Source organism: Jaculus jaculus, chromosome 8, assembly GCF_020740685.1.
Source record: "Jaculus jaculus isolate mJacJac1 chromosome 8, mJacJac1.mat.Y.cur, whole genome shotgun sequence".
Taxonomy (NCBI): Eukaryota; Metazoa; Chordata; class Mammalia; order Rodentia; family Dipodidae; genus Jaculus; species Jaculus jaculus.
In genome coordinates this window covers 99,392,151-99,419,888 of record NC_059109.1, presented here as the reverse complement: position 1 = coordinate 99,419,888, position 27,738 = coordinate 99,392,151, and the positions used below count along the sequence as shown (strand labels likewise).

At 46.3% G+C, this 27,738-nt stretch overlaps 3 protein-coding genes across 3 annotated transcripts in view; 1 reads left to right on the top strand and 2 right to left on the bottom strand.

Moving 5' to 3' along the window:
• Rrbp1 (ribosome binding protein 1) overlaps positions 1–10,731 on the top strand; it is an 81,990-nt gene extending 71,259 nt beyond the window's left edge. Inside the window, exons 12-24 of the mRNA XM_045157786.1 lie at positions 654–746; positions 2,915–3,007; positions 3,085–3,168; positions 3,278–3,367; positions 4,437–4,529; positions 4,658–4,729; positions 5,285–5,380; positions 5,977–6,060; positions 7,785–7,880; positions 8,606–8,689; positions 8,995–9,093; positions 9,489–9,632; positions 10,187–10,731. Coding sequence (XP_045013721.1) covers positions 654–746; positions 2,915–3,007; positions 3,085–3,168; positions 3,278–3,367; positions 4,437–4,529; positions 4,658–4,729; positions 5,285–5,380; positions 5,977–6,060; positions 7,785–7,880; positions 8,606–8,689; positions 8,995–9,093; positions 9,489–9,632; positions 10,187–10,222 — 1,164 coding nt within the window. The 3' untranslated portion in view covers positions 10,223–10,731. The remainder of the gene's footprint in view (positions 1–653; positions 747–2,914; positions 3,008–3,084; positions 3,169–3,277; positions 3,368–4,436; positions 4,530–4,657; positions 4,730–5,284; positions 5,381–5,976; positions 6,061–7,784; positions 7,881–8,605; positions 8,690–8,994; positions 9,094–9,488; positions 9,633–10,186) is intronic.
• A 1,985-nt stretch (positions 10,732–12,716) lies between these two features.
• Dstn (destrin, actin depolymerizing factor) overlaps positions 12,717–27,738 on the bottom strand; it is a 41,228-nt gene continuing 26,206 nt past the window's right edge. The window contains exons 2-4 of the mRNA XM_004668727.2: positions 19,035–19,342; positions 15,918–15,994; positions 12,717–13,694 (exon numbers count right to left, since the gene is read on the bottom strand). Of these exons, the coding sequence (XP_004668784.2) occupies positions 13,585–13,694; positions 15,918–15,994; positions 19,035–19,342 (495 nt within the window). The 3' untranslated portion in view covers positions 12,717–13,584. The remainder of the gene's footprint in view (positions 13,695–15,917; positions 15,995–19,034; positions 19,343–27,738) is intronic.
• On the bottom strand, positions 20,627–21,470 carry LOC101597157 (dolichyldiphosphatase 1-like). The gene has a single exon (XM_004668725.2). The coding sequence runs from the start codon at positions 21,458–21,460 to the stop codon at positions 20,744–20,746; it is 717 nt and encodes a 238-aa protein (XP_004668782.2). The 5' UTR covers positions 21,461–21,470; the 3' UTR covers positions 20,627–20,743.

Genomic DNA, 27,738 nt, shown 5'->3' with positions numbered 1-27,738 from the left:
CATCTCTACTGCCTCTCTATTCATCCACAGCCCATCATCTGTCCCAGGGCAGACTGCCCCAGGGTCAGCACTCATCATACTGAGTACCATTGTCTTTGTCTGCGTGTGTGGTCCCCCTGAGCAGATGAGGGTAGGGGAGGCTGGACATAGAGAAGCTGGGCAGGTAACATACCTCTGTAGATCTCCAAGGCTACATCTCCCATGCCTATGCCTGTCCCTTGTCCCACAACCAGGACATGCTGGTTGCTTAATTTTGTCCTGACCAAGGCTGCAACCTCCAAGAGAGTCCTTGGGGCTAGAGCTAGCCTAGGGCATCACACTTGGTATTTTGAGGCAGGAAGGACTTCCCCCACAGGAGACAGGCTGGCCTCTCCTTCTCTCAGACCAGTCTTTCCTGAAAGGGCACCTGCCTCTTCACACTATACCTTGAGCACTTCTGTATTGGGTCATGGTTCCTGGGCCTACTGTTGAGTGCTACCCAGGAGAAGCCACATAACCTAGGAAAGAGCAGTACTTTGGCCCTGGCAGGTCCTGTGCAGGGCTTTGAGAGGTGAGGGAAAGTCTCAGCCTCGGTTGAGACCAGCTTGAAGTGAGCTGTGGAGCCTGTGGCTATGACTGACAGTATGGACCACTGACTTTATCTCTCCTTCCAGGACCTCCGAGAGAAGAACTGGAAGGCCATGGAGGCACTGGCCTCGGCCGAGAGAGCCTGTGAGGAAAAGCTGCGTTCCGTCACCCAGGCCAAGGTCAGAATCCCAGCTGTCTTCAGACTCTGCTAGTCAGGCAAAGACTGGATCAGCAGCACCTGCCTGGTTCAGCAAACTTCATGAAACTCAGAAACCACGGCCAGAACAGCCTTGGCCGCAGAGCATCTCCTATATGTGTACTCGGTGTCCCACAGGATTCTCATTTTCTTTCTCTAACTCCCTTTTCTTCCTTTTCACCTTTCCTGAAGATGGAGGGAAAAAATGGGTACCCTTGATTGCTTTTTTGCAGCTGAGCCCTCTTTTAGCCTGAGTTACACAGATTCCTAGATTCTGTCTATGTTGTTTTCATTCTGGGCTACTTTGAATCCTCCTGCCTGGCCCACTGAAATCATGGCCCAGTAGTTTTATGAGAGCACTTTCTAAAAAAGCTCAGAAGGGAGGACATCTTAGTGGTATGCACGTAGGTAAAGTCTTTATAACCCCCCCCTGAGCCCTGGGCTGACCAGGAGCCAGCATGGAATCTTTGACTAGGAGACGTAGCCAGCAGGGATGGCTACTAAAGTACTTGCCCATACCTCCTCACACACATTAATGTCCCTTGTGAAACACTATCTCCTCCTAGTATCACTCACACAAAAGGAATTTCTGTGCCCATAACAAAAGGTTCATGGTTGGACTCAAGGGATGGCTCAGCAGTTAAAGGCACTTGCTTGCAAAGCCTGACTGCCTGGGTTGTAGTTTTTTGTTTATTTGTTTTGTTTTTGAGGTAGGGTCTTGATTTAGTCTAGGCTGAACTGAAATTCACTATGTAGTCTCAGGCTGGCCTTGAACTCACAGTAATCCTCCTACCTCTGTTTCCCCAGTGCTGGGATTAAAGGAGTGCGCCACCATGCCCGGCAGAGAGAAATAGAGAGAATGTGCAAGGGCCTCTAGCTATTGCAAACAAACTCCAGACCCATATTCTACTTTGTAGATCTGGTGTTCTATGGGTACTGGGGAATTGAACGCAGGTCATTAGACTTTAGGGCCAAGTAACCTAACTACCAGTCTCAGTTTTGTTTTGTTTTTAAGAAAAACTTTATGGTGACCTGTAAGATACTCCCAAGAAGCCTGAGAGCATCAGGAGGGCTTGGGAAAGAGCCTGAAGCATCATTTTGTCAGAGCTGTAATCATATGCCTGGAATCTTAGACTTTGTAACCCTAGCAGTGACTTCAGAACTCTGGCAAATTTAGAAACTGTGACCAGAGATGTCACCTGACGGTTGTGGCCACACAGGTGGCTAGAAGGAGAAGATAGCCTTGCATCTTGTGTGGTTTACTTTCAGCTATCAGGGCTGGGTGGTCTGAGTGCAAGCCACTAGGTAGGGATTCTTGGCAGGCTTTGTCAATCTCTGGGTAACTAGGGAGCCAAAAGTGCACTTGTATAGCCCAGGGTCCTGTCATCAGGCTAGGTGTCCACTGCCAGTGTCACTCTACACATCCCTAATTGGAGTGCCTCTCCATCACTTCAAGCCACTGAAAGCTGCTAATGCCACTTGGGTCTCAGGCCATGCCCAGATGGTGAAGGGCAGACAGTGGATGGGCACTGTCTGATGGTCTCAGATTATTAGGCGAAATTTTGTTTCAAGCCTAAGTCCCCTGCAGCCACTCCACAGGTGGCACTGTGGTCCTGGGCTTTGCTTCACAGGTCAGGCTCTTTCTCATCTGTCATGCTTTGAGTGGGGGCCCTTGGCTTCCTCCTGGAAGATTAATGGAGGTGTCAGGCCTGACACAATGTGGGGTATTAGAGTCAAGCCTTGGACAGCTTCCCATGGTCTCTTTGTCTGTCTGGTGGGAAGTTGTTCCTCCTTCCCTACAGGCTCATTGGGGGTGAGCTTCTCCAGCTGCCTTTCCTGTCTGCCACTGACCCTAACCCTAGTGCCCTGTTTCTCCATCTTCATACTAACTGCCATAAGGGCACCTGCTTTGAAAACATGAAGGCCACACATTTTCTAACCATTTTCCAATCCTAGTTGGAGACAGCAGCTGTGTTCATGCACATTCAGAGCTGGAGAGAGCTCGTAGAACTTGCATGCCATGTTAGGTGCATCTGCACAAGCTGGGGGTGAACAGGCCAGCCTCTCTAGTCCTGTGTGTCCTGGAAGAGCCAAGGATATGCCCTTGCTGGGACAGAGGCTGAGTGTTGCCCTTCTCTCCTATCTCTCCAGGAGGAGTCTGAGAGACAGCTCCGCCTTACTGAGTCCCAGACCAAGGAGACCCTGTTGACTCTGCTCCCAGAGCTCCCTGTCTCAGCACACCAGGTAAGGTGGAGGACAGCTCCCAGCAGCCTCACTGCTCCAGGAAGCAACATAGCCCCATCATGCCTGTTTCTTTGCAGAATTATGCTGAGTGGCTGCAGGAAGTCAGGGAGAAGGGCTCTGAACTACTGAAGAAGCCATCTGCTACTCCCGAGCCACCCTCCGTAAGTGAGGCTTTCAGGCACCTGAGCCATCCTGCCCATCAGGAGAGCGGGTGCCCAGTCCTTCCTGTGGGTAGCTGAGAGAAGGGGCTAACCACCTGTTTCTATGCAGGACATAGTTTCCAAGTTGAGAGAGGCCGAGGAAACCCAGAGCACCTTGCAGGCCGAATGTGACCAGTACCGCACAATCCTGGCAGAGACGGTGAGCAGCCAGGGACACCTTTGGGGGCTGCTGTGGCTCCATGTCTCCAGGGTTTGCCAAAAAAGAGAGCTTTGGGGTCTGTGGGGCAGGAGATACCATCACTGTATTTCATGCTTGCTTTTTTTTTAAAACTTTTTAAAATTTTTATTTATTTATTTGAGGGAGAGTGTGTGAGAGAGAAAGGGGCAGATAGATAGAACAGGTGGGTCAGGGCCTTCAGCCGCTATACATGAACTCCAGATGCATGTGCCACCTTGTACATCTGCCTTACATGGGTCCTGGGGAATTGAACCTGGGTCCTTTGGCTTTGTGAGCAAATGCCTTAATCTCTAAGTCATCTCTCCAGCCCTCTTTCATGCTTTTTCTTTTTTGGTTTTTTGAGGTAAAGTCTCACCGTAGTCCAGGCTGACCTGGAATTCACTATGGAGTCTCAGGGTAGCCTTGAACTCATGGCAATCCTCCTACCTCCGCCTCCCAAGTGCTGGGATTAAAGGCCCAGCTTCTTTCTTGCTTTTTTGAGGTAGTGTCTTGCTCTAGCCCAGGCAGACCCGAATTCACTTGTAGTTTCAGGCTGGCTTTGAACTCAAAGCAAGTGTGTCTATATTTATTTGGCCAGATGCCAAACGGGGTGTAAGTCTCTGTTCCTAAGCTAGAAAGAAGGTCAAGTTGTATGGAGCTGGAGAGATGGTTACAAGAAATGTGGCTGGATAGGCAGTCATGGGAAAAACAAAGTAGGCTTGGGCCATCTCTCTAATTCCAAGAGGCATACTAGCTCCAGCATTCTCTGCTTTTGTGCCTGCCCTTCATTCTGGGACAATGATGGAGTCAGTGCTGTGGCAAAGTCCCATAGTGCAGAGTGTCCTAGAAGACTTTTGGAGTCTCAAGACTCATTTCCTGCCATGGCCCTGTAGCCAGCATTTGTGCCTGGCCAGCTTCCTTGCCCTGTAATACCCAGTCTGACTGAAAGGTACTAGTCAGTCCCCACAAAGGTATCAAGGCACAGGAAGATGCATGTTCACATAGAGCAGGCCAAGGAGGGAAGGACCTGCTCAGTGTCTGCCCCTTCCAGGAGGGCATGCTCAGAGACCTGCAGAAAAGTGTCGAGGAGGAGGAGCGAGTGTGGAAAGCCAAGGTGGGCGTTGCTGAGGAGGAGCTCCAGAAGGTATGGTGGACCTGTGCACTTCCCTGGGGCCCAGTGGCATGGCCTGGGCAGGCCCCTGAGATGAGGCTGGTCCTGGGAGTCATCCCTGAAATTCTCATGCCGGGTGGGATTTTGCCCTTGCTTTGTAGTCACGGGTCACAGTGAAGCATCTTGAAGACATTGTGGAGAAGCTGAAAGGAGAACTTGAAAGCTCAGATCAGGTACGTGGGCCTCTATTCTCAGAGCTGCTGCTGCTTGCCCTGTGAGTGATGCTGAGATATTACAGATGTGGACCACCTGTGTGAAAAGATTCTGAGCAAGAGATCTTCTATTTGGCCTTAGTGAGGTTTCACAGCCACAGGGGCCTGGGCGCCATGGGCCTGTGCAGCCCTGGCCAGCAATGGGGTTGGTTGTGACCTTCAAAGTTGAAGAATGTGCTTGAGTGGACCCACTGTCTGAAACACCATGACAGTCCTTGCCTAGGCAGAGGTATTTTCTCTACCCTACCACCCATAGCTAGCTTTGCAAGTACATCTAAGAGTTGTCCCTGCATGACTCAGGATATGTTGGGTTCCATTGTCATTTTTAGTAAAGGGTTCTCTTGCCAAGGACTGTTTTCTTGTTGGCCTTGGTTTACCCAGTACAGTTTGCCCCCAGAGGCCTTTGCTCATCCTGGGCAATCCTAACCTGACATCTATCACTCCTGCTACCTGTAGTTAGAGCCCCTGTTGGCCAGTGAGAGGCTCTGACAGGCATGCATGTCCATTCCTGTCCAGGTGAGGGAGCACACCTCACTCCTGGAGGCAGAGCTGGAGAAGCACATGGCAGCTGCCAGCACTGAGTGCCAGAACTATGCCAAGGAGGTTGCAGGGGTGAGTCCATCCATTCCCAGGTTCAAGGTCCACTGTCCTGGTCCTGAGTTGCCCCTCCCTATTGGAGTCTGGTTCCTCTCCACTGGCCCCTTTGCACTTTGGGAGCAGCTCTTATCTGCAGAAACTTTGAAATTATAAGCTAGCTTTCAGCCTGAAACCCCACAGACACCCCTGGGCCACCAGTCCTTAGGTATATTTCAAGGAGGTTTACAAAGACAGTCTCCATGCAGGGCGGACACAGTGCTGGCTGGGAGTGGCGCCTCATACTCAAGTGTGCTCCTTGGCACCGGCTTTCTCTTTTGGCTTACTGCCATCATTTCCAACTGAGCTGGGTTTCAACCTGATACTGCTTCTGACTTGAGGACTTCCGTTTTTCCTTAATCATGCACTGCTGCTCTTTAACGAGAGACAGTAGTGCAGGGAGTGCCATCCTTTCTAAATCTTCCAAAAGGACTTGTAGCTATGGAAAGCTTGGCCTACTTCGTTCAAAACTCCCTCACTTGGGGAAAATAGATGTGTTTAGCAGCTGACTCATGGAAACTGGTTTTCTTTTCTTCTCTCCCTTTTCTCCATCACCTGGATGTTTTCAATGGAAGTTGAGGCAACTTCTATTAGAATCTCAGTCTCAGCTGGATGCAGCCAAGAGTGAAGCCCAGAAACAAAGCAATGAACTTGCCCTGGTAGGTGGTCTTGTGTCCCAGGTGGGGGCGGGGAGGGGGGGAAGAGTGTGTGTGTGTGTGTGTGTGTATGTAAGTAAGAGAGATGAATTTACTGGTTGTGTTTTCATGAATTTACTGGTTGTGTTTTCACATATACTTAAAGATTCCACAACTAAGCAGAGGGGTGTGCTACCCAAGTAGGAAAGGATTCACTGGGCCTTTGCAGGTTTGCTCAAAACTCAGAGTTAGGGTAGGCATGGTGGCTCACGCCTTTAATCCCAGCACTTGGGAGGCAGAGGTAAGAGGATCACCACGAATTCACGTCTACTGTGAGACTGCATAGTTCCAGGTCTACCTGGACCAGGATGAGACCCTATCTCGAAAAACCAAAAACCAAACAAAACAAAACAACTTGGAGATAGGCTTATAAGCTCTGGGGGACAGAGTGCACATGCTCCATTTCATCTTCCAGGAAGCCTGGGTCCTCCTAAGATGATGGTTTTTAGGTCATTTCATTCTCTACGAGCATTAGGGACTTGAAAATTTCTTGCATCACAAGATCAGGAAGTTGGGTGGGGGAGGGAGGGTTCCTCTCCTATCCTGGCCACCTGTTGTCTTATGACTCTGAGCAAGTCCTTGCCTTCTGCGGGTTTTCCTGGCCTCAGTGACAGTTCAGCCATTTCAGACCTATCCACAGGCATACAAGATGTTACTTGTCTGCCGAACACTGGGGGCACAGATAGTCCTGTTGGCAGATGTGAGGAACTCTGCTGTCCAAAGGGCCTTTTTTTACAGCCACCGGCTTTCATCCTACACCCCAGGTGCTTGGCCAGTATAGAGCCCTCCCTCTGTTCCAGAGGTCTCACTGTACACACCCCTGGCTGTAGGCAGCAGCCTGTGCACCACAGCAGTGTTCCCTGTGATCTGTCTTTCTGAGAATCTTGAAGTAGTCAACATTTAGGCTTCTGAGAGACAGGGTCTGGTGTGTTGGGCTAGCAGTAGGTACAGTCTAGGCAAGGCATGCATGAAGCCTCCTAGGGTTTCTTGTGTCTTTCAAGTGTGCCATTTGCCTCCTGCTGGTAAGGACTTTTGAGTGGGCAGGCATGGGATGGCCCTTGCAGAAGGGCTGCTGAAATGGAGCCTGAGGCCACCCAGATTCTCTGAAGAGATGTCTGGACTCTATATCCAGGCTTTGTGACTAGAACCCTTCCCAAGCAAACCCACAAGGCTCTAACTGCCCTTCAGGGCCACATGTCACTTGTCCCTAACATTGTTCAGAGTTCAGAGAAGGGGACATAATGGCATCACGTCAGCTTGTCTGGACCCAAGAAAGGGCTCTGAGCCAGAGACTGTTCTTGAAGAACTGGGTGTGGCATATCAGCTGTTTGTCTTCTCTATTTGGACTGTGTGGCTTTGTGATCTACATCCACTGGGGCCACCATATGTCAAGGAGGTGGTGCCCAACCAGTTCTCTTTAGTAGCATGTGGGGCTCTCACTGGTCCAGAGCTTTGTTGGCATCAAGGCCTATTATTCTTAAGAGTACAGCTGTGGATCTGGCCCTCTTGCATAGAGGCAGACTTTGGATATAGGTCACAGGTGGCAAACTGGTAAGGGGCTTTGAAGTTGGGTCCTCTCAGGGGATCTGTTTCTGTGTACATACATGTGCGTGCATGTATGCACATGCACACATTTGCATGCTGCCGCCAGCTGTGTATTTGCACAAACCCACTCCTCCCTGTTTCAGGTCAGGCAGCAGTTGAGTGACATGAAGAGCCACGTAGAGGATGGTGACATGGCTGGGTCCCCAGATGTCCCCCCAGCCGAGCAGGACCCTATGAAGGTTAGGGTGGTGAGCTGGTCCTTAGAAGCATTACTAACTGTGTCAGGTGGTCTGCAGGGTGGGCAGCCCTGTACTGACTAAACTGTACACGTGCTTCCAGTCCTCACTGAAGCCACCTTCCCCATCCTGCTCTACCTAGATTAGGGGCACCCGGGGTGTGAGATATTGCAGAGCAAAGGGCAGGTGGATAGGCAGGAAGGCCAGGCCACTTGGCCCTCACATCAAGGGAGGGACTTCAGGAGTGACCTATAATTTGGGGTCTTTGCCTGCCAGGCCAAGGGAACAGCCTTAGATTAGGCCTGCCACCACAGAAGGGGACTTGACTCTGGTTATGTCCTTTGCCTGGGACATTGGAGCAGGACATCTGCTCCACAGGGTTTTGACCAAAGCAACAGCTACCAAATAGCAGCTGCCTGGAGGCAGAGGCCTGTCACCAGTCACTGCTATGCGCTTGCAGCTTGTCTCATGGCTCTAAAGCATCTTTGCTGTCCTATGTCCTGCTAGAGGCTCCTGAAGTTATAGCACTTCCCTCAACATCTCTTCTCCAGCCTTCTGCTTCTCCTGGGGCTGAGGCACACCTCCCCACTCGAGGGAGTATTGGGAATGACTTGCTAGGACAGAGAAAGGCCAAGGGGCCCTAAAGCTAAAAGGTGGAGCCTATGGCCTGGGTTTGTCCTTGACCTTTCACCAGACTCTCCAGTCATATTTGTGCTATCTCCATACAGCTAAAAACACAGCTGGAGCAGACGGAAGCCATCCTGGAGGATGAGCAGATGCGGCGGCAGAAGCTCACTGCTGAGTTTGAGGAGGTCAGGCCCTTAACCCTCATCAACTTTAAGGGTATCTCCATGGGGCTTGCTAGTTGTCCCTGCCCTCCTCAGCTTCCCTACCAGGCATCTGGGATAAGCGAATGTAGGGCCCCAGTAGATGGGTACAAGTGTTGAGGCTCACAGGCATCGGCATCCTTGGGGCTCCTGAGGGCAGGATGCTCATGTGCTGTGTCCTGGCTCCTTGCCCATATCCAGCCTGCTTTGGCCTGAGCTGCTGCTTCTTAGATGGGCTTAGCCAGGTTTGACTTGGCATCTCACCCAGACCTGTCTCCTCTTTAAAAAAGGCTCAGAGCACAGCATGTCGGTTACAAGAGGAGTTGGAAAAGCTCCGTGCTGCTGACCCTCTGGAGTCTTCTAGAACAGAGGAGGCTACACAGCTCAAGGTAGAGCATGGAGCTGGGGTGGGGGCTTAGAACATGGGATCAGCTCCAAGGCTATGGATACTCTTGGCCTTGGAGAGGTAAGAACTAAGTCCATCCCAAGCACTGGCTTCCCTTATCTCATCTGGTGGGAGGGCACTGAATCACATCATAGCTATGGATCAGCGTGGCCATTTAAATTCAGTGTAAAACTTGACATCCTGTTTCTGGAACTTAGATGCTACCTGTGTGTCTGTATGTTGGTCTTCACATTGGGCAGTGTAAAGGAGACTGTTCTCATGGTCACGGGCTGACCCTTTGGAGGAAGGGGATATACGGGATATAGAGGAAGCCCATGGACATAGCTAAGGGTCTTCCGGCTGGTATCAAACAAGTGCTTGACCCCCTTTGACCCACAGGAAAGACTAGAAAAAGAAAAGAGGTTAACTAGTGACCTGGGGCATGCAGCTACCAAACTACAGGAGCTTTTGAAGACAACCCAGGAGCAGCTGGCAAAAGAGAAGGACACAGTTAAGAAGTTGCAAGAACAGTTGGAGAAAACAGTGAGTACTTAATGCATGCTGGACTGAAAGGCAGACTCCCATACCTCGTGGGTTGGCTCACACTGGCTTTGGCCCCCAGTAGAGTAGGCACGAGTTACAGCTGTTTGGAGTGCTGGGTATGATACCTAAGAGCCCCAGGGAAGTAGGGACAGTGGGGATAGAGACTTCCAACATGGCCATCAGCCCATGGCCCAGCACTCAGGGAAGCACTAGTCCTCAGTGGAGTGGGAGGGAGTTGACCCCTCACGACTAGGCTGTCCTTACTCTCTTAGAGCCTTTGTGGGTCCCCAACCCCCTACATACAGGGCCACAGGTTCTCAGCCATACTCAACTCCTGGCCTTCTAGTGTCAGGTCCTACCAATTCCTATCCATCTGTTCCTCAGCCCCTGGAGTTAGCTGTGGGTCTCCAGACAGGTGGGATTGCTTTTACTCATGTACCTGGAGGAGCCTAAAGGGTGTACTGCAGCAGGGCTGTTGACTCCAGGCATGGGCTGAATTGCTATGCCTTGGTTCCTTGCCCGGCTTTTCTTTCACATGCTTGCTTTTTTCACAGGACGGTACCAGCTCAAAGGAGGGCACCTCTGTCTGAGTCTCCTGCAAACTGTTCAACTTACCAAAATGCCTTACACATTCCTTAGAAATAAACCAACCAACACAGCGTTGTCCAGGCCCAACTTCCAGTAGCTCTGAAAGAAGCCACTGGGGACAAGTCTTTTAGAGACACAGAAATAAATCTTCCAGACCCCCAGTCTGTAAAAGAACCTTTGTCACATTTGATAAACACTGTTCCCAGGAGCGGCCCTGGACCACCTTGAAGAGACGCCAAAGCCCTCAACGCTGACAGACCAGGGTGTTCTGGGAGGCCGGGACACTTAGGATCTATGTCAATCAGTGCAATTGTTTTTCTCAGTGGGGTGGGAGGGGTCAGAAAGCAGCAGAACTGGGTGGTGAGTTCTCAGAGGCTGCTGAGCAGACTGCAAGCTCACGGCATGGCCCAGCCCAGCCAGGCGGGCAGCCTCTTACCCCTGGAGTTGCCAAGCAGAACTGATGTGTGACACCTGGATGTCAATGCCATTAAAACCAACGTGTTGCCCGGCACCACAGTCTCGTCTGGTCTTCTACTGGGACTCCTCCATCTGGCTGGTGGGCCCAAGAGGAGGAACCAAGAGGAGCTGTCCCCTGGGGCAGACACAAGCATGGGTCTTTCGGTGAGAGTATTAGCAGCTCTCAAAGTAGGTGTGAAACCTACTGCTTCCTGGTACTCCAGTGCTGTTCCACCACCTCCTCAGCTCTGGTGGCCACTGGACAAAGAAGGGAGCTCTGTCTAACTGGGGCTTGAGTGATTAGCCACACCTCAGGGGTATTACTAAGGGGCATTAAGTAAAAGCCACTTCGATCTTCGTGTGACTTTAGTCCCACATTCTCCTGGTCCAGGGGCTTCTTTGTGTGAGCAGTGGGAATCTGGAGCTTCTGTGCTAAATAGTTACAGAAGGGCCTGCACCATGCTAAGGGAAGAGGACTGAGCAACTCCTGGTCTTAGGTGCCCAGGCCTTGCCATGCCAGCCTCCAAGTACTGGGAGATCAGTACAGCAAAGCCCTTGGATCGAAGTCTTGACATGGGTGTGAGTGAAGGGTGATGGGGTTAGAGTGTGGTTTCCACACTACACTGGGATCTGTATCCTATAGTCCCCTTGCTCACTTCAGTCCCCTCCTCTACTCCATAGCAATCTGGACAGCGCAAAGGCCTGGGCACTACCTGAAGCATGGCCAGCCTCTGGTCCTGACTCAGGGGGTACCGGAGTAGAAAGCCATGCTGTTACAGAAATTTTGTGTTACTGGCTCTATTAAGAAAGTGCTGGAAATTGGGATGAGGAGTTGCCCTGGAGAGGCAGGCTTATGCTAGGGTTCAAAGAGTTGAGGGTTGGAGAGATGGCTTAGTGGTTAAGGCACTTGCCAGCAAAGCCAAAGGATTTAGGTTCCATTCCCCAGGACCCACATAAAGCCAGATGCACAAAGTGGCACTTGCATTTGGTATTCATTTGCAGAGGCTGGAGGCCCTGGCATGCATTCTCTTTTCTGCCTCTCTTCCCCCATCCCTGTTTAAACACTGGTGGCCTTATGCATGCTTGGAGGTTTGAGATCCTGGTGAGTGGGTAACCAGGCAGCAATATCAGAAACAGCAGGGACACCAATAAGTTTCAGGTTGAGAGAAGAGACAATGGTAGTAATGCTTGATTAATACTTTACAAATGCCTTCTCAGTTTTCTTGGCTCAGATGTAATAAAGAATCTTTCTTGCCCCTTTCACATCCCACAGTGAACAAGACCCAACCTTTATATTCCAGATGTTAGATTAGAATCTAACTGGCTCTCCACAAAGTAGTGAACATTGACCACCTGAGTTTCTGTCCCACTCCAGCTGCGTATGAGTCAAGTGATCCTAGTTAGGCAAGCTACTTTACCTCTGGGCTACCGCGGGACTAGCCATAGTTCCTTCCCAGGAGCTCCTGTAAACCGTCTCCTCTAGCACAGCACAGCTGGAGCCCAAATAGGGTCTAGGAGATGTCCCATTACATACTTATATACTATTTGAAATCCCATGGCACAAATGTCTTACATGCATACTCATGTGCCAGAACTACTGATGCAGAGTCGTTGTGATGGAAGAGGGATCACCTCATAAGCTGAGGCAATTCTAAAAGGCCCTGACCAGTACTTGGTCCACTTGCAGGGCCAGCTCTTAACTGGGCAGCTTTTGGTGCTTCTTACTGAGTTCAATACAATGCCTTGTGCAGAGGACGAATTCAAGACGAAGAATGATAAATAGTACTATTTTTTGGACAAGTTTTGTAAGAGATTTTGATGAAAACAGGAATTTACTGTCATTCCTCCCGAAGCCAGACCTTCAGAGAATAAAGACATTTGAAATAGAAAAAGAATGTCAACTTTTACACCAGCGTTCACATTTTGGTAGAGGAGATAGCTTTGCCCCTAATGCTGTCAGAAATGCCAATATCTAAAGGACTCTCCCCATAGGAAGGCAAAATCCTTCATTTCCACTTTACAGATGAGTAACACACAAGGTAAGTTACAAATGCTTCCTTTATTCCATAAAGCCAGTATGCTACTTCTAAGCTCAACTGTGTGTGCATTATTCCACGTCATGCCTGTGATGTTACCAATCTCTTCCAAGTTCCATGGTACCCACTCCCATTTCCCCCAATTTACAAACTGCTCTAGGAATTTATGCTGTCCCACACCCCCAAGGAAATGTACTCAACATTCTTCCATATTTTATTTGACCAGATGCAGCACAGTTCTGAAGGAAACAAAATTAAAGATCTCAAAAGTGTCCTGGTTTATCAATACACTATCATTTTCATTAACAAAGCAGATTACATTGGAGCCCAAATTTGCATTATAATTAGTCGTTACAAGACAATGCACATTCTCCTGAGGATATACCATGATTTCCAAGACACAAGGTCACTCAGCAGCCTCCTGGCCCGGGAGTCTCACTGCAGGTGCAGGGCTGCTTCCTGCATTCCAACAACGTGCTTGGCATGGTGCTTTGCAAGGTCAGCGTGAACTCTTAAGTGCACACAAGTCTGAGGCAGTCTCATCACACACTTGGAGGCATTAAAAGACTGCCTGACTGCTGTTTTAGTGTGTATTAGTGTTATTACATGTTATAAAGAGAATATCTCATTATTTTGTTTAAGTCAAGAAGAACAGAATTTTGGGCCAAAATTATAAACAAATTATGATTAATTTTCTAAGCAAAAGAAACAACTGCTAAGGTTAACAATTCATTCTCTTCATATAGCCTTACACACTTGTGAACTGCATTATTAAAAATCCTGAGCTTAACAAAAATATTTGCTTTCCTTATAGCGAGAGAAGAGCATTAAACATGGAAGCTTTCGATTTGTGGCACTGACTGATGAGCTAGCTACACAGGAGATCCTTCAAAAGCTACGATTAGGGATCCGCCTAGCTTTTCAGCAATACAAGTCCGATTGAGGTCTTCTGGCCCATTTGCTTGATATTCATGCTTTATACCTAGAAGAATAACAATTCAAATTATGAAAATGTAGAATTATGACAGCAGCTTACCTAGTTCTCTGAGTCAAGAGCCAACTATTTTAAAGATACTACCTTTTAATATAAACTGTGGCATTTACAAACCATGGATTACTATACAGTAATCATACAAAATAATCAGGAAGTACATGCATCAAAATGGATGAATCACACATAATGCTGACTGAAAGCGGCCTGGAAAACAAGCATACATGCCATATGTCACTTACATGGCAACCCATATCAGCCCGAACTAATGTATACAGTTAGAAGCCAGGGGTATTGGTTATCCCTGGGGTTCAGGAAGAGGTAGGGGGCATGAGTGAAGCTTTTTGGCCATTAGATGAAAACTAACCATTCAATCTTTGAAAATTCACTGAATTCTATAAAAATTTATACTGTGTACTTTTCTAAAGGTACGTTACACTTCAATAAAAAGGCAGGGCTAATCATTTTTACTAGAAATGAAAATATGAATACATGCTCTCACTGCACAGTTGCTTAGTCAACTGAACTGGAATGAACAAACGCCTGTGGCAGCGCTGTCACTGTAGCACTAAGACATGGCACCCTTAGAACAGTCATGACACCACATTGCAAAATGGTTAAGTGATGGGAGTCCACACAGCACTTTCTCTGTACAGAGCTGCCACAACTTGAACAGCTATACTGCTGTTCTACCATTTTAGGATCTTTTCTCATACTCTGCTGAAAGCACAGCAAGTCAGCTTTTGAACAAACCTGGGACTGATTTGAGAAAACCACTTTAAAAAAAAAAAAAGACAAATAGGCTGTCATTTAATATTGCCATGTAAAATATATAAAGCAATTCCCTTTACTGAAAGGCAATACACAAAAAGATGAAGGATCCGCTTTTTTTTTTTTTCTGGTTTCTTCATGAAAATTTTCCACCTAAAGATTCAATTGAAAGCCTAAGTTAGCAGATGAGTGAGCACATGCTGGTGTGTCCTAACACTGGCCAAATGCCTGCAGAACCCGAAAAGACTGAACTGTGCAGCAGCAGAGCTTGGGAAAGGAAGAATTATGTTCCCCCCCCCCTCCACCACCCCCCCGGCCCCAGAAGTAGGGTCTTGCTCTAGCCCAAGCTGACCTGGAACTCACTCTGTAGTCCCAGGCTAGCCTTGAACTCCTACCTCTGCCTCCCAGGTGCTGGGTTTAAAGGTGTGCACCACACGCCCAGCTGAACTCTGTTTTTTTAAGTCATAAAACTTGTTAGGGCAAACCTGTTCTTCTACAAGAATACAAGACCTAGAGAAAAACAAGACCAATCCTGGGCAAGCCCTCTTGACCATGGCTCCCTCAGCTGTTTGGAGATACCTGTGGTGGGGAGGTGGCAGGCAAAAACACAGACCTGGCATCCCATTCCAGAGCTGAGAGAACTAGGCCCTTGGAGGTTATGCAATCTGGCCAAGGTCACACAAAGTTAGACAGCAAGCTTAGCCCCTGGGCTCGTCCCCATGCTTTTTCAACCATACCAATATCTTCTCTTGGCTGGAGTATGGCCAATACCATCTCATCTGGACCCCAGTCACCGGCTAGCAAATCAAATACAACTGGCCAGCTCAAGGTGAATGTACTTCCCTTTGGACACAGATGAATCAATTACCTAAAATTACACCATTTAACAAAAAAGCTAGAGATGAGAGGATTCTTCCCACTTCTGAACATTTCCTTTTTGCAAGTTTGTCACATCAACATTCAAAGGCAATAGCAAACTGAAGAAGTATGAACAACACAAACCAACTGGTCCCACCCGCTACATAAGAATCTAGTTTAAAACCAACCTGACCAAGTTGCATTGCACCAATATTGAAGGAACAGGGTTGTGAAGTCTGCAGATACAATGTGAGCACTCTAAGGCAGAAAATGCTCAGAATATTTCCTGTCTTTGTTGAAAAAGGTCTCCAAAGAATGTTTTTATTTTTATTTTTTGTTTACTTTTATTTATTTATTTGAGAGCGACAGAGAGAGGGAGAGAATGGGCGCACCAGGGCCTCCAGCCACTGCAAATGAACTCCAGACGCGTGTGCCCCCTTGTGCATGTGGCTAATGTGGGTCCTGAGGAATCGAGCCTCGAAGCCATTCCTCCAGCCCCCAAAGAATGTTTTTAGACAAGCTACAGTCCCCTTTCCAAGGGCCCATCACACCTCTACAATACATAAGGCACAATCCAGCTCATACCTTGAAATTTCTTTTTGATGGCATCCTTTGAGCTCGCATAGATCATTTTGCTCTTCAGAGGTGCTAGTTCTGGTGCCCTAGAGAGAAGATGACAAACTGAGAAGAGCACACTCACACTCTTTGTAAACCATTTCCAGCATTTACGAGGTCTCAGAATCTGCTGTCTCCCACCCAACCCCTCACACTCATGTTCTCAGTGCACCAGCACAATCACTTTGGCTGACTAGCAGAAAGCTACTAGTGGAGAAAGTATAGAAGCACTGAGTAAAAAAAAACCAGACTGATGAGATCACTATGAGAGAGCCAACACTGGATGCCTACTGCACTGTGTAACTCAACTCATTTTCTCTAACTTTTCTATCTTTAGGCTAGTAATCATATTTATAAAAGGCTTTAGCAGTATTTCTAATTGAAAGCAAAACGTCAAAAATCAGAAAAGCATGGAGAACAATTTGACACCCAGAATTTTAAAATGCCAATGTCATTGCTTTTTTTCTTTTCTCTTTCTTCCTCTTGCTTGTCTTTTTCTAAAAAGAAATAATAAAGCAAAGGCCTTTAACTCTTTTAGTCCTTTCATACATCTATTCCAGATACTGATCAAACAAGTATTGTTCTTCACCTTGGTCTAACATGACAGTTGTTCAATTACCAAACTAGGGGTCAACACCCGAGTTTCAATAATTTTTCTTGGGGGGGGGTTCGAGGTAGGGTCTCACTCTAGTCCAGGCTGACCTGGAATTCGCTATGTAGTCTTACAGTGGCCTCAAACTCATAGCAATTCACCTCCCTCTGCTTCCTGAGCTTAAAGGCGTGTACCACCATATCAAACCCTAAATAATTCTTTTGAAAAAATATTTCATCCACGTGTGTAACTTGTGATTCTAATCTGTTTGTTTTTTGAGACAAGGTTTTGCTCTTGCCCAAGCTGACCTGGAATTCACTATCTCAGGCTGGCCTCAGACTTAGAGCGATCCTCCTACCTCTGCCTCCCAAGCGCTGGGATTAAAGGCATGTACCAGATCACTGGTAACTCAGCAATGACCATATCTGGGTTACCAACATTACCACAATCTTATGTTTACAAAGTTTTACTGCCTTCATGAAAAGATGCTTGAACAAGCACAGCACACAGCTCACACAATACTTTCTTCCCTGGTAATAATGGCCTTCTCCTGCTGCTCAGACTGCTTACATATGAATGTCTTCTTTCCCTCTCTACCAGTAGGCTCTTCCTACCCCCACACCATGCTACCAAAATATTTAAAAGTCTAGTGAAATGCTCTTTAGCATTCAGCAATTCCATTTAGCTCCTGCTAAATTACCAGAATTGTTATTGGCACCAGTGTGTGGCCCTCACCCAGTTGGCTCTGACCTCAGCAAGCAGCAGAGATGCTATCACTGGAGCCAGGACGAGGCTAGTAGTCTCTGTCTCTTAAATGTCTTTCTCCCAACAGTAAAGCCCAGCTGGTGACAAAGCCACAAGTCCAGGACTGACAAACCTCTGAACTCCATCACACTTGCAGTGTCATCTCATGTTACTTTTTAAATTTTTTGTTTTATTTTTATTTATTTATTTGAGAGAGAGAATGAGCGTACCATGGCTTCCAGCCAATGCAAATGAGCTCCAGATGCATGTGCCACCTTGTGCATCTGGCTTACGTGGGTACTGGGGAATCGAGCCTTGAACTGGGATCCGTAAGACTTCACAGGCAAGCATTCAACCACTAAGCAATCTCGCCAGGCCACTTTTATTTTTCTTATGCAAAACATTACTGGGCTGTTCTAATTTACTCTTAGTACAATGTTGAAATACTGAAGAGTTGCCTCCTGAACAATTTGTTATGGAAAACATGTATAGTAAGGTTTTAGCTTTTCTAAAGGCTGGAAAGATGGCTCAGTGGTTAAAAGCACTTGCTTGCACAGCAAGACAGCCCAGGTTTGATTCCCCAGAACCCATATGCACAAAGCAGTACACACATCTATGCATCTAGAGTTTGCAGTGCCAGGAGGCCTTGGAGTGCCCATAGTCTCTCTGCATCTCTCTTGGTCTCCCTCACTGTTAAATAGAAAAAAAATATTTCATTTTCTTTCTTAAAATAATGATGCAAAAAACAAACCAATGTAAGTCTTTTTCCTAATTTTTCAAGCGTTCTTTAATAAGAAAATAACTTTCATAATGAAAAACTACATTAAAAACACAAAAAACTGGGCTGGATACAGAGTTTAGCAGTTAAGGCGTTTTGCCTGCGAAGCGTTAAGGACCCAGGTTCAATTCCCTAGTACCCAATAAGCCAGATATACAAGGTAGCACATGCATCTGGAGTTCATTGGCAGTGGCTAGAGGCCCTGGAAGGACCATTTTCTGTCTGCCTCTCTTGCACAAATAAATAAAATATAAAATACGAAAAATTGCAACCAAAGGAAACACTAACTTTAAAGCCTATTTAGGAGCTAGAGTCAGCAGTTAAGGTGCTTTCCTACAAAGTCTAATGACCCAGGTTTGATTCCCCAGTACCCACATAAAGCTAGATGCATAAAGTGGTGCATGTCCTCAAGTTTGTTTACAGTGGCTAGAGGCCTTGGCACACCCATATAGTCTCATTCTCTTCTTTGCAAATAAAGTATTGTTTTAAGGGTCCTGGGAATGCATTAAAAACCTGCCTCTTGCTCTTCTCCCACCAAAAATACTAACTGCTGAAAAGTTATGGTCTTTCATTTTGGCTTCACAAATGTCAATCCAGGTAAGACCTTGTGAACCCTTGTAAACAAAAATTAAATGTCACCAGGCATGATGGCACACACCTTGAATCCCAGCACTTGGGCAGGAGATGGAAGGATCGCTGTGAGTTCAAGACCAACATGAGACTACAGAGTGAGCTCCAGGTCAGCCTGGGCTAGAACAACCAAAAAAAAAAAAAAAGACTAAATGTCACAGACTGAATAGGAGTTATTTTGGGGCAGGCCCGATGATGTAACTCATGTCATGGGTTCAATCTCCAGCAACACAGGAAAAATATTAAATTAAAAATAAAACACTTTGCTTGTAAAACAGATTCTCCAAGTGCTGACTGGAAGATTAGTTCTAACTTACAGAGACTCCATATTTCAAATGCTTACCATAAAAAAAACATCAGTTCTTCTTTTCTAGACTCCTTGGTTTCAAAACTCGCATCATATAAAGCATAACGACAATCTTTTTCAGGAAGCATTCCCACAAAATGCTTGAAAGGATCGGTTATTGTAACACCAACATCTCCAACCAAGATCTCCTTGCCTTCTTCAACAACGATACACTTTTTGTCTGCACTAAGACAAAAAATGACAGCCTTCTTTCTTTTCTTGATTTCTTCTGGTGTAGAGCATTTCCGAACTTTCATGTCATAAAAAATGCGACATACTTCATCAGCAACTTGCACTCCTGAGGCCTAAAAAGAAATGTGCAAAAGGCTTATGATTTTTTTTCCCAGAGTTTCAGGTTTTATTTTAAAACAATAGTAAACAATTGCATTATTTTCTTAAGTCAAACCACCTCACACTTGGCTTGTCTCAGGCAAAAAGTAAAAATAAAAATGCTAGAGAAATGGGAGGAACTGTGGAGACTGACCTACCTCCCTAGAAACCAGCCCTGGTCCTGGCGTCTGGGACGGCTTTGGACACGGCCTTGACAGACAAGAAAGGAAAGCACCAAAAAATTGTGCTTCAGCAGCAGAACAGGAACCTCCACAGAGAAAAGAAGGGATGGTTCAAACACAGGTCCCCCTGGAGTCTGGTTCTGGAAACTTCCAAGTCTAGAAACATCTGTCCACCAGTGTGGCAGAGTGACTTAGAAACAGGCCCTTAGAAGGGATTCTTCCAGGTTGGAATCAGTTAACCCACACTTGACACAGGCCTCAAGGTGACCCCTACACAGGTTCCCAGCCTGTGGAGACAGGGCATATCCACAGCACACAGGGAGGGGGTAGGGTTCCCAACTCCTGGTTCCTCTGAGTCTTGTTCCAGTGGTGATGAAGACAGATTGCTACTGGCTGGCCAGACAAAAGGAGCTGTAAACGCTTGGGTGTGCTCACCCACATGTGCAGGCTCTTTTGTCGGAAAGGGACTACTGTCTTGGGGATAGGGGACCAGAGAAAAGCCCTTGTGATGTTGGGTTGATATGGGGAAGAACACACTGACAGCAGCTGCCACCGCAAGGGGTGCTCGCTCAAGGCCCTGCCCACAGACAAGGAAATACTGATGAGGTTCTGGAATGGCAACAGTGGCAGAGAGAGCTTGGAGATGCTTCACTCTTGGCCCCAAGTCCCTCAGGCCCAGTGGGAGGCAGGCCATAGGGCTCGGGGAAGTGACCTGGGTCCCTCTGTACACAGGGCAGCTACTGTGGAGCAGGCTCTTCCAGCCTCATCTCCAAAATCCTGCCTGCCTTTGACAAAACAAAACAAAAGAATTATAAATAGTGTGTACTCCTCACACCACCTGGAATTCCTGGCCCCAAGACCAGAAGTGCAAGCCCCTGTGCTCTACCCCACACCCCAAAGCCCATGCCAAGAGCACTTTCCACTTAGTCAGGGGCTGGTAGCAGCAGAGCCAGGGTCTCTGGCCATGTGGCCCGCCCCCAGGCAGCAGGCCCTCCCTGGGTCCTGGCTGAAGGGTTAACTTGGCCCTTTGGTTCATCTTGTCCATTAAAATTAAAATAAGGGGGGAAAAAAGGCTCCACTTGGTGACTTGGGTCTGTAGAGGTCTCTGCTTCATCCCTCCATCTGTCATTCTGTCCAACCTGCAAGGCATGGTGCAGGCCAGACTTGGAGGCTGGACCCAGCCACACCCACCAGTCACTGCAGTTTTTTCCCCAGCTTTCGCTGTCTGTTCCTGGCTTCTGCTCGGGTTACTGTGTACTCAAACCAGAGTACATTAGGGATGAGGCTTGTATCCCAGATTAGGAAGAACTCAGAGATGGGCCAGGCTGCTATCCTGGGGAACAGCAGGGTGAGGACATCCTGGGTGAAGATGAACCAGGCAATGGCCATGAGGCTTCCAGCAATGCCCCCGTAGAGCACCTGGCTCCAGGTGTGGTACAGCAGGTAGACCTTGCTGAAGGAGACGAGAAAGGCAGCAGTGAGGAGCCCCAGGGAGAGAACATGCCTCCATAGCAAGTCCAGGAACCTAGCATTATTTGTTTGGTACATTCTTAAATACAGGAAAAGGAAGGAATAGACAGAGAAGAACCACATAAACTGGGAATGGCTGGAGGGCATCCTGTGCTTAGTACCCACTGCTGTGTGGGGACCTCCACAGGGCCGAGGGTCCTGGATGACGTGCTTGATTAGCCAGTTCACCCCCTTGTTCAATGCCAGTCCCCCGAGGAATGAGATTGTGTGCAGCTCCCACTTGAATATGATGAGGGTTACAAAACCAACGATGACAAAAACAGGGCAAAGGCTCAGGTAGGCAAGGAGGTGGCCAGAGAGATCACCTGCAGGATATTCGACGTGGGTGAGGGTCACTGGCCGCCATGAAGCGGGGAGCGAGCACTGTCCGTCTGCTGCCATCTTACCCGGAGACCGGGCTTCCAAGGCTTATGATTTTTATCATGCCAAACATAAAACATGACGCTTTGGCTATAGATAGGCATGTACTTAAAAAGCTTAGAGTATACTTATCTAATAATAAAACTGAAATACTTAGAAGTATAATCACTATTATCTTCATACATCAAACCCTTTTTAAAGTTTTTATTGACAATTTTCAATACATAAATGTATTTTTTTAAATATTTTTTTTGTTCATTTTTTTATTTATTTGAGAGTGACAGACACAGGGAGAAAGACAGATAGAGGGAGAGAGAGAGAATAGGCGCGCCAGGGCTTCCAGCCTCTGCAAATGAACTCCAGACGCGTGCACCCCCTTGTGCATCTGGCTAACGTGGGACCTGGGGAACTGAGCCTCGAACCGGGGTCCTTAGGCTTCACAGGCAAGCGCTTAACCGCTAAGCCATCTCTCCAGCCCAATACATAAATGTATTTTGATCATAACCCCCTCCACTACTTTTTTTTGTCTCCCTCCCCCCCACCTGCTTTCCATTAAACTCCTTCTTTCCAACTAGTCCCTCATCTATTTTGACTTTTCTTGCCCTCCTCCATCAACCATGACAGCACAATGATGGGCCTAATATTATACAGGTCATGACAGCCACTGTGAGGTCACAAATACAAAGACCACTTCATATCTGGCTCCTTCCCATCTCTGGATCTTACATTCTTTCTGCCACCTTTTCCACAATGTTCGCTAAGCCTTGGATGGTGTGGTAAAGACTGGATTTGCAACCTTATATTAAGGTGTAGGTATACTGTGTAAACTATTTCTCACCTTTACATAGGTTAAAGCAAAATGTAACCATAGCAGACTCTATCCTAAGACCTAGGAGAGCACTCTTTAAAAAAAAACATCTGCATGGGTGCTTGTGTGTGTGCATGCACATGTCAGAATTCCTTGCTACTGCAAAGGAATGTCAGATGTGTGTACCATTTTTTCATCTCCAGCTTTATGGGGATGGCTAAGGAGTTGAACTCAACCAAGTACTTAATAACAGTGAGCCATCTCCCCACTCCAAGAAGTGCTTCTTAAATCACAATAAGCATACAGGAAAAATATGTTCAACATCAATTCTATTAATTAATTTACTTAGAGTCAGAGTCTCATGTATATCAGGCTGGCCTTGAACTTCTAAGTCTCTGATACCTCCTGAGTGTAGGTAGGGATTACAGGACATGCCACCATACCCAGTGTTACAGTAAGGTTTGCATTGCTGGCAGAAATCACCTGACCAAGAGCAGCTTGTGGAGGAACAAAAAAAAAGCTTTATTTTGGCTTAAAGACTTAAGAGGAAGCTCCATGATAGCAGGTGAAAACAACAGCATGAGCAGAGGGTAGACATCACCCCTTGGCCCAAATCAGGTGGACAACAGGAAAAGGAAAACGTACCAAACACTGGCATGGGGAAACTGGCTATAACACCCATAAGCTCACCCCCAACTATACACAGCCTCCAGAAGGTGTTAATTACCAAATCTCAGCTGGGAACCTAGCATTCAGAACACCTAAGTTTATGGGGACACCTGAATCAAACCACCACACCCAGTTTATGGGTGCTGAGGATTGAACCCAGGGTTTTGTACATGTTTGGCAAGCATCCAATTGACTGAGCTGCATGCCCAGTTGGAGTTGTTTTGTTCTTATACAGGCTTCTTAGAGCCTTGGCTAGAAGTAGATCATTTTTCTAGCTTTTATATTAATGATATCTAAAATTCCTTTCATAAATTAAAACAGATGGTACAAGCTGCTGGATTAGAAAAATTCCATTCCTATAACATCATTTGCCAACCAAAAAATAAATGCCTCTGCTTTTCACATTTCATAATTATATAACTAATATTCAGTAACTTTAATTACTTACTTTTAAGGTTTCAATTATAGATCTTTAAATTACAAGTTATGATTAAAAAAAAATAAAATGTACACTGTTAACATGACAATAGCTTAATCTGGGGTTACGCTAGCTAGAAAAAAAATACCCTTTTATGCCAAATTATATTTGTTATTCTAGAACAAGGAATGGTTAAAAGAGTTTTTAAATTTTTCATCTTCTTAAGGAATGTGCTTTTTAAACTAATTTTTCTATACTCATAATTTTATGTTTCATTAACAATTTAGCTCTCATTTTATATTTTCTAAAGCAAGAATTATAAACAGAATTAAGGTATATTTGTATTATCTACAATATAAAAACTAAAAAACCCCTCCAGAATAGGAAAAAATAATTGCAAGTCATAGAGAACCTGTAGAATGAATACATTTATAATCCTTACAACTCAACAATTATAAAAATACAACCTCACACTACTTTTTAAATATTTATATTTATTTACACTCACAGATTAGTGCTGCTCTCAGCCTTGATCATGGAATGTCTTTCTACAATGGGCGAAAAGTTAATGAGATGTATAGTTGGTCAGAGTACTGGAAATAAGTAACTATTGTGTGCTCCAGTCCTAAAGAGAGCATCCAAACCACCCTCCAAGGCTCAGAGCATCTCACAAAAAGTGGGGGCTGAAAAAAATCTAAGAACTGAAGGATAACGATAAATACAGTGGAATACTGTCTTCTTTATCTGACATGGTCATCTGACCTCCTATTACACTATGAACTCACAGCAAGCAGCTGTGGTTTCAATAAGAATGACATTGTCAACATTTCATCATGGATGAGGTGGGGCTCCAAAGACCCCATTCTTCCCAGAGTAGCTTCTATGAGAAGATAACTCATGCTCTTAGGTGATGCAGCACTTGGGTAAGTTGTCCACATACAGCAGAAAATAACTCTCCAACACATGCTTATGCTAAAAACCCTATTTTTACTCAGTGGGCATGTTCCTCCCAACAGCCCCCTCCACACACACACACCTGGAAGGATTAGTTGAGAAGATAGTAGAAGGGAACAGTAGAGGTTAATGAGGTGTTTAAGACACTGTATGCATATAACCAATAAGCAGATAGAAAAATATGTTCAACATCAAGTTACTAAGGAAGTGCAAATCAAAACCACTTCAACACATATTAGGATGGCTTTGAAAAACAGATGTCTAAGTAAGCTAGAAAGGAGATATAAAGGGAACAGAATGGGAGGGGGGACTTAATAGGATGGTATTGTATATATGTAAGTAGAAGAACAGATTAATGGGGATGGAAAGGCCTAAGTGAGGTCAGGGGAAGAGACTGAGTAAAGGAAAGGTGGAGGGAGGGCTAATCAAAATCTAAGAGGATATAAATGAGTCATATGGAAACCTACTTTTTTGGACAATGGAACACTCTGGAGCCATAGATTGTTACCTGAAAATTTTCAATGCCAGGAATGGGATACCTTCCAGTGAGATGTTGGCCAGGGAGGTCCCTGATGCCCCCAAAACATTATAGGCCATTGCTGAGGCTCTTGGTTTCCCATCAGGAATAGATGGTTACAACCTACTGCTGAAGACTCCACAGATTTGGGCTACAAGGCCACTGAGAAATCCTGCTAGAGCTGAGCTGAAAACCTCCTCCATGTAGACCAGCTGACAGAAAGCTGGAAAAAGCCATGCTGCATGCAGTTCAATGGCAGAGACAGAAATCACCAGTGAAGATATTCAACAGTGAACACTGCAAGCTTTATATTTGGCCAGCCAGGCCAAATAGCCAACGGGTGCAATAGTGGCATGTCTGTCATGGTGGAAACCACTGCCCTCCAATTGGACTAGAGGCCCGCTCCATGGGAGGGAACACATCCCTGACACTAACAACCTACAACAGGGGTAGTCATGAGCCCTAGGGGTCTAACGTCTGCTGGTGTATGGCTAAATGCATATACTATGCTCATCAAACTGCCCAGTAAGCACTTCTCTTAATGTTCATACCCTTGTATTAATGCTACTCTCACTTTGGGTAGAGAATCTTCTCTTTTCAGATGGCAGTGACCTTGGCAGCATGACTCAGAAGGCACCATGGTGGTGAGAAGTGACAGAGGTGGCTGGGCGTGTTGGTGCATACTTTTAATCCCAGCACTTGGGAGGCAAAGGTAGGAGGATCACCGCAAGTTCAAGGCCACCCTGAGAATACATAGGGAATTCAGGTCAGTCTGGGCTAGAGTCATATTCTACCTCAAAAAAACAAAAAGTGACAAGAGGAGTGTTCAGCACTGAAATATCTCTATCACACCTTCAAAGTTCAGAGTCCACTGTGGAAGAGGTGGCAGAAAGAATATAAGAGTTAAAAAAAAGGGCAGGACTCCTTACAACATGCTCCTCCAGACACAAAATGGCCTGCATATCCATGACCTCACCATGCCTGACACTACCTACATAAGACCATCATAATAGGAGGGAAAGAACATGACACCAAATAAAAGAGAGACTGATTGAGAGGGGGAGGGCATATGATAGAGTGGAGTTTCAAAGGGGAAAGTGGGGGGGAGGGAATAACCATGGGATATTTATAATTATGGAAGTTGTCAATAAAAAATTATAAAATATTAAAAACAAAACAGATGGCTGCCTGGGTGTGGTTGAGCATGCCTTTAATCCCAGCACTCGGGAGGCAGAGGTAAGAGGATTGTCAAGAATTCGAGGCCACCCTGAGACTACATAGTGAATTCCAGGTCAGCCTGGGCTAGAGTGAGACCCTACCTTGAAACACCCACACATAAAAAAAGATGGCCAACTTCTGCCATTATGGAACTTCCCCTGGATCTGTAAGCTTTAATAAATATCCCTTCCTCCATAACAGTGCCTGGTCTGGAAGTTCACCTCAAAGAACCTGAAGCTGTCTGCTACAGAAATTGGTACCAGCATGTGGGGTGAGATGAACCTGACCATGTGGATTTTGGTCTTTTGGAACTTTTGTTTTGGAGCAACAGACATGGATTTGGTGCTTCCAACTGAAGATGCCTTCTGGAGCAGTAAGCCAAGTATTATGAACTATTCTGATAAGAGTTTGAGAATGCTAAGTGCAGATAGTACTGAACTTCGAGGCTTGGCTTATGAGCTTTCTTAGGGGAAGAAGGAAAGACTGCAAAGGACTTTGTTGGAACTGGGCTACTGGCATAAGGGCTTGCTGCATTTTGGTGCCTAGGCCCAGAGAGTTTGATCAAAGTTATTTAAATCTGTAATGGACTGATGTGCTTGGCTAAAGATATTGGACCAAAAGATTTAAGAATTTAATTTGGAAAACCTCAAGCAAGCTAAAATTACAAGCACTGCGACTGGTCTTAGGTTACTGAAGTTGCTATTGTCAACATGTTAACAATCTTAAGGAAGATGGTACAACTGCTTTACTTTAAAACAATGGAGAGGATGCCTGAGGAAAGACTATGATAGAAATGCAAACTCTTTTGGGAAAGAGTTGAGAAGGAACCTGTTTTCAGGGTTATAATTTATTTTATCCCTGAATTAAGAAGAGGGCTGTGTCCTGCACACCTGGTATTAGTTTTGGAAGCATGAAAAATGCATGGAGTGGGTCAAGTGCACCCATGGTTCTAGAAGCTACTGCTGAGAAGCGGAATAAGACAGGACATGACGACTGTGATAGGCCGGAAGAGCCTTTGGAAGATAACTGTGGTTTGCATGGAGACCTGAAGACATTTTGGATATATCAAGACTGTGAAAGGGAGGCTGGTAGCTACGGATGGAAGTTTTCCCTGGCTACTCAGCACAGCTGGAGGGACAGAACTGGAAAATCTGGAAACTGGCAATCACTGGACTTAAACTGCAGAAGTTTGATGATTGCTTGATGGTGGCTGAGTTTGCATTGTTCTAGTCTCTCCTTGCTATGCCGTATACCAGTTGAAAATGTTTACTCTGTGCCTTTATATGTTGAAAGTATATAACTTGTTTGATTTTCAGGACTCACAGCTAAGAGACAATCTTAAATCTCAGATGAGACTTGGGATTTTGGAACTGTCTTATGGGGACATTTGAAACTGGAATGAATACAATTTACAGTGTGTGATAGTTTTTAATCTACTGGGGGCCAGGGACTCAATATGGTAGTTTGAAAAGATGGCCCCCAATATATTCAGTGTTTTATTAGTTTGTAGCTTGGGTGTGCAGCCACCTGGCTGGAGGTGGTGTCAATGGATGGAACTTAGGGTCCAGCCCTAAGGTGTGGGGGTGGATTTGATATTCCAATCTAAAACTATGCAAAGTGCCTAGTTCCCCTGGAGTTTCTTTAGTGTGCTATGTGGCTTTTGGCTTACAGTCGTCTGTGTGTCCCGTTCCCCCACCCCTCGTGTCCTGTAAGAG

Bases quoted from the DNA above. Each gene is read 5' to 3' on its own strand.
- LOC101597157 (XM_004668725.2), bottom strand. From the start codon at position 21,460: ATGGCAGCAGACGGACAGTGCTCGCTCCCCGCTTCATGGCGGCCAGTG.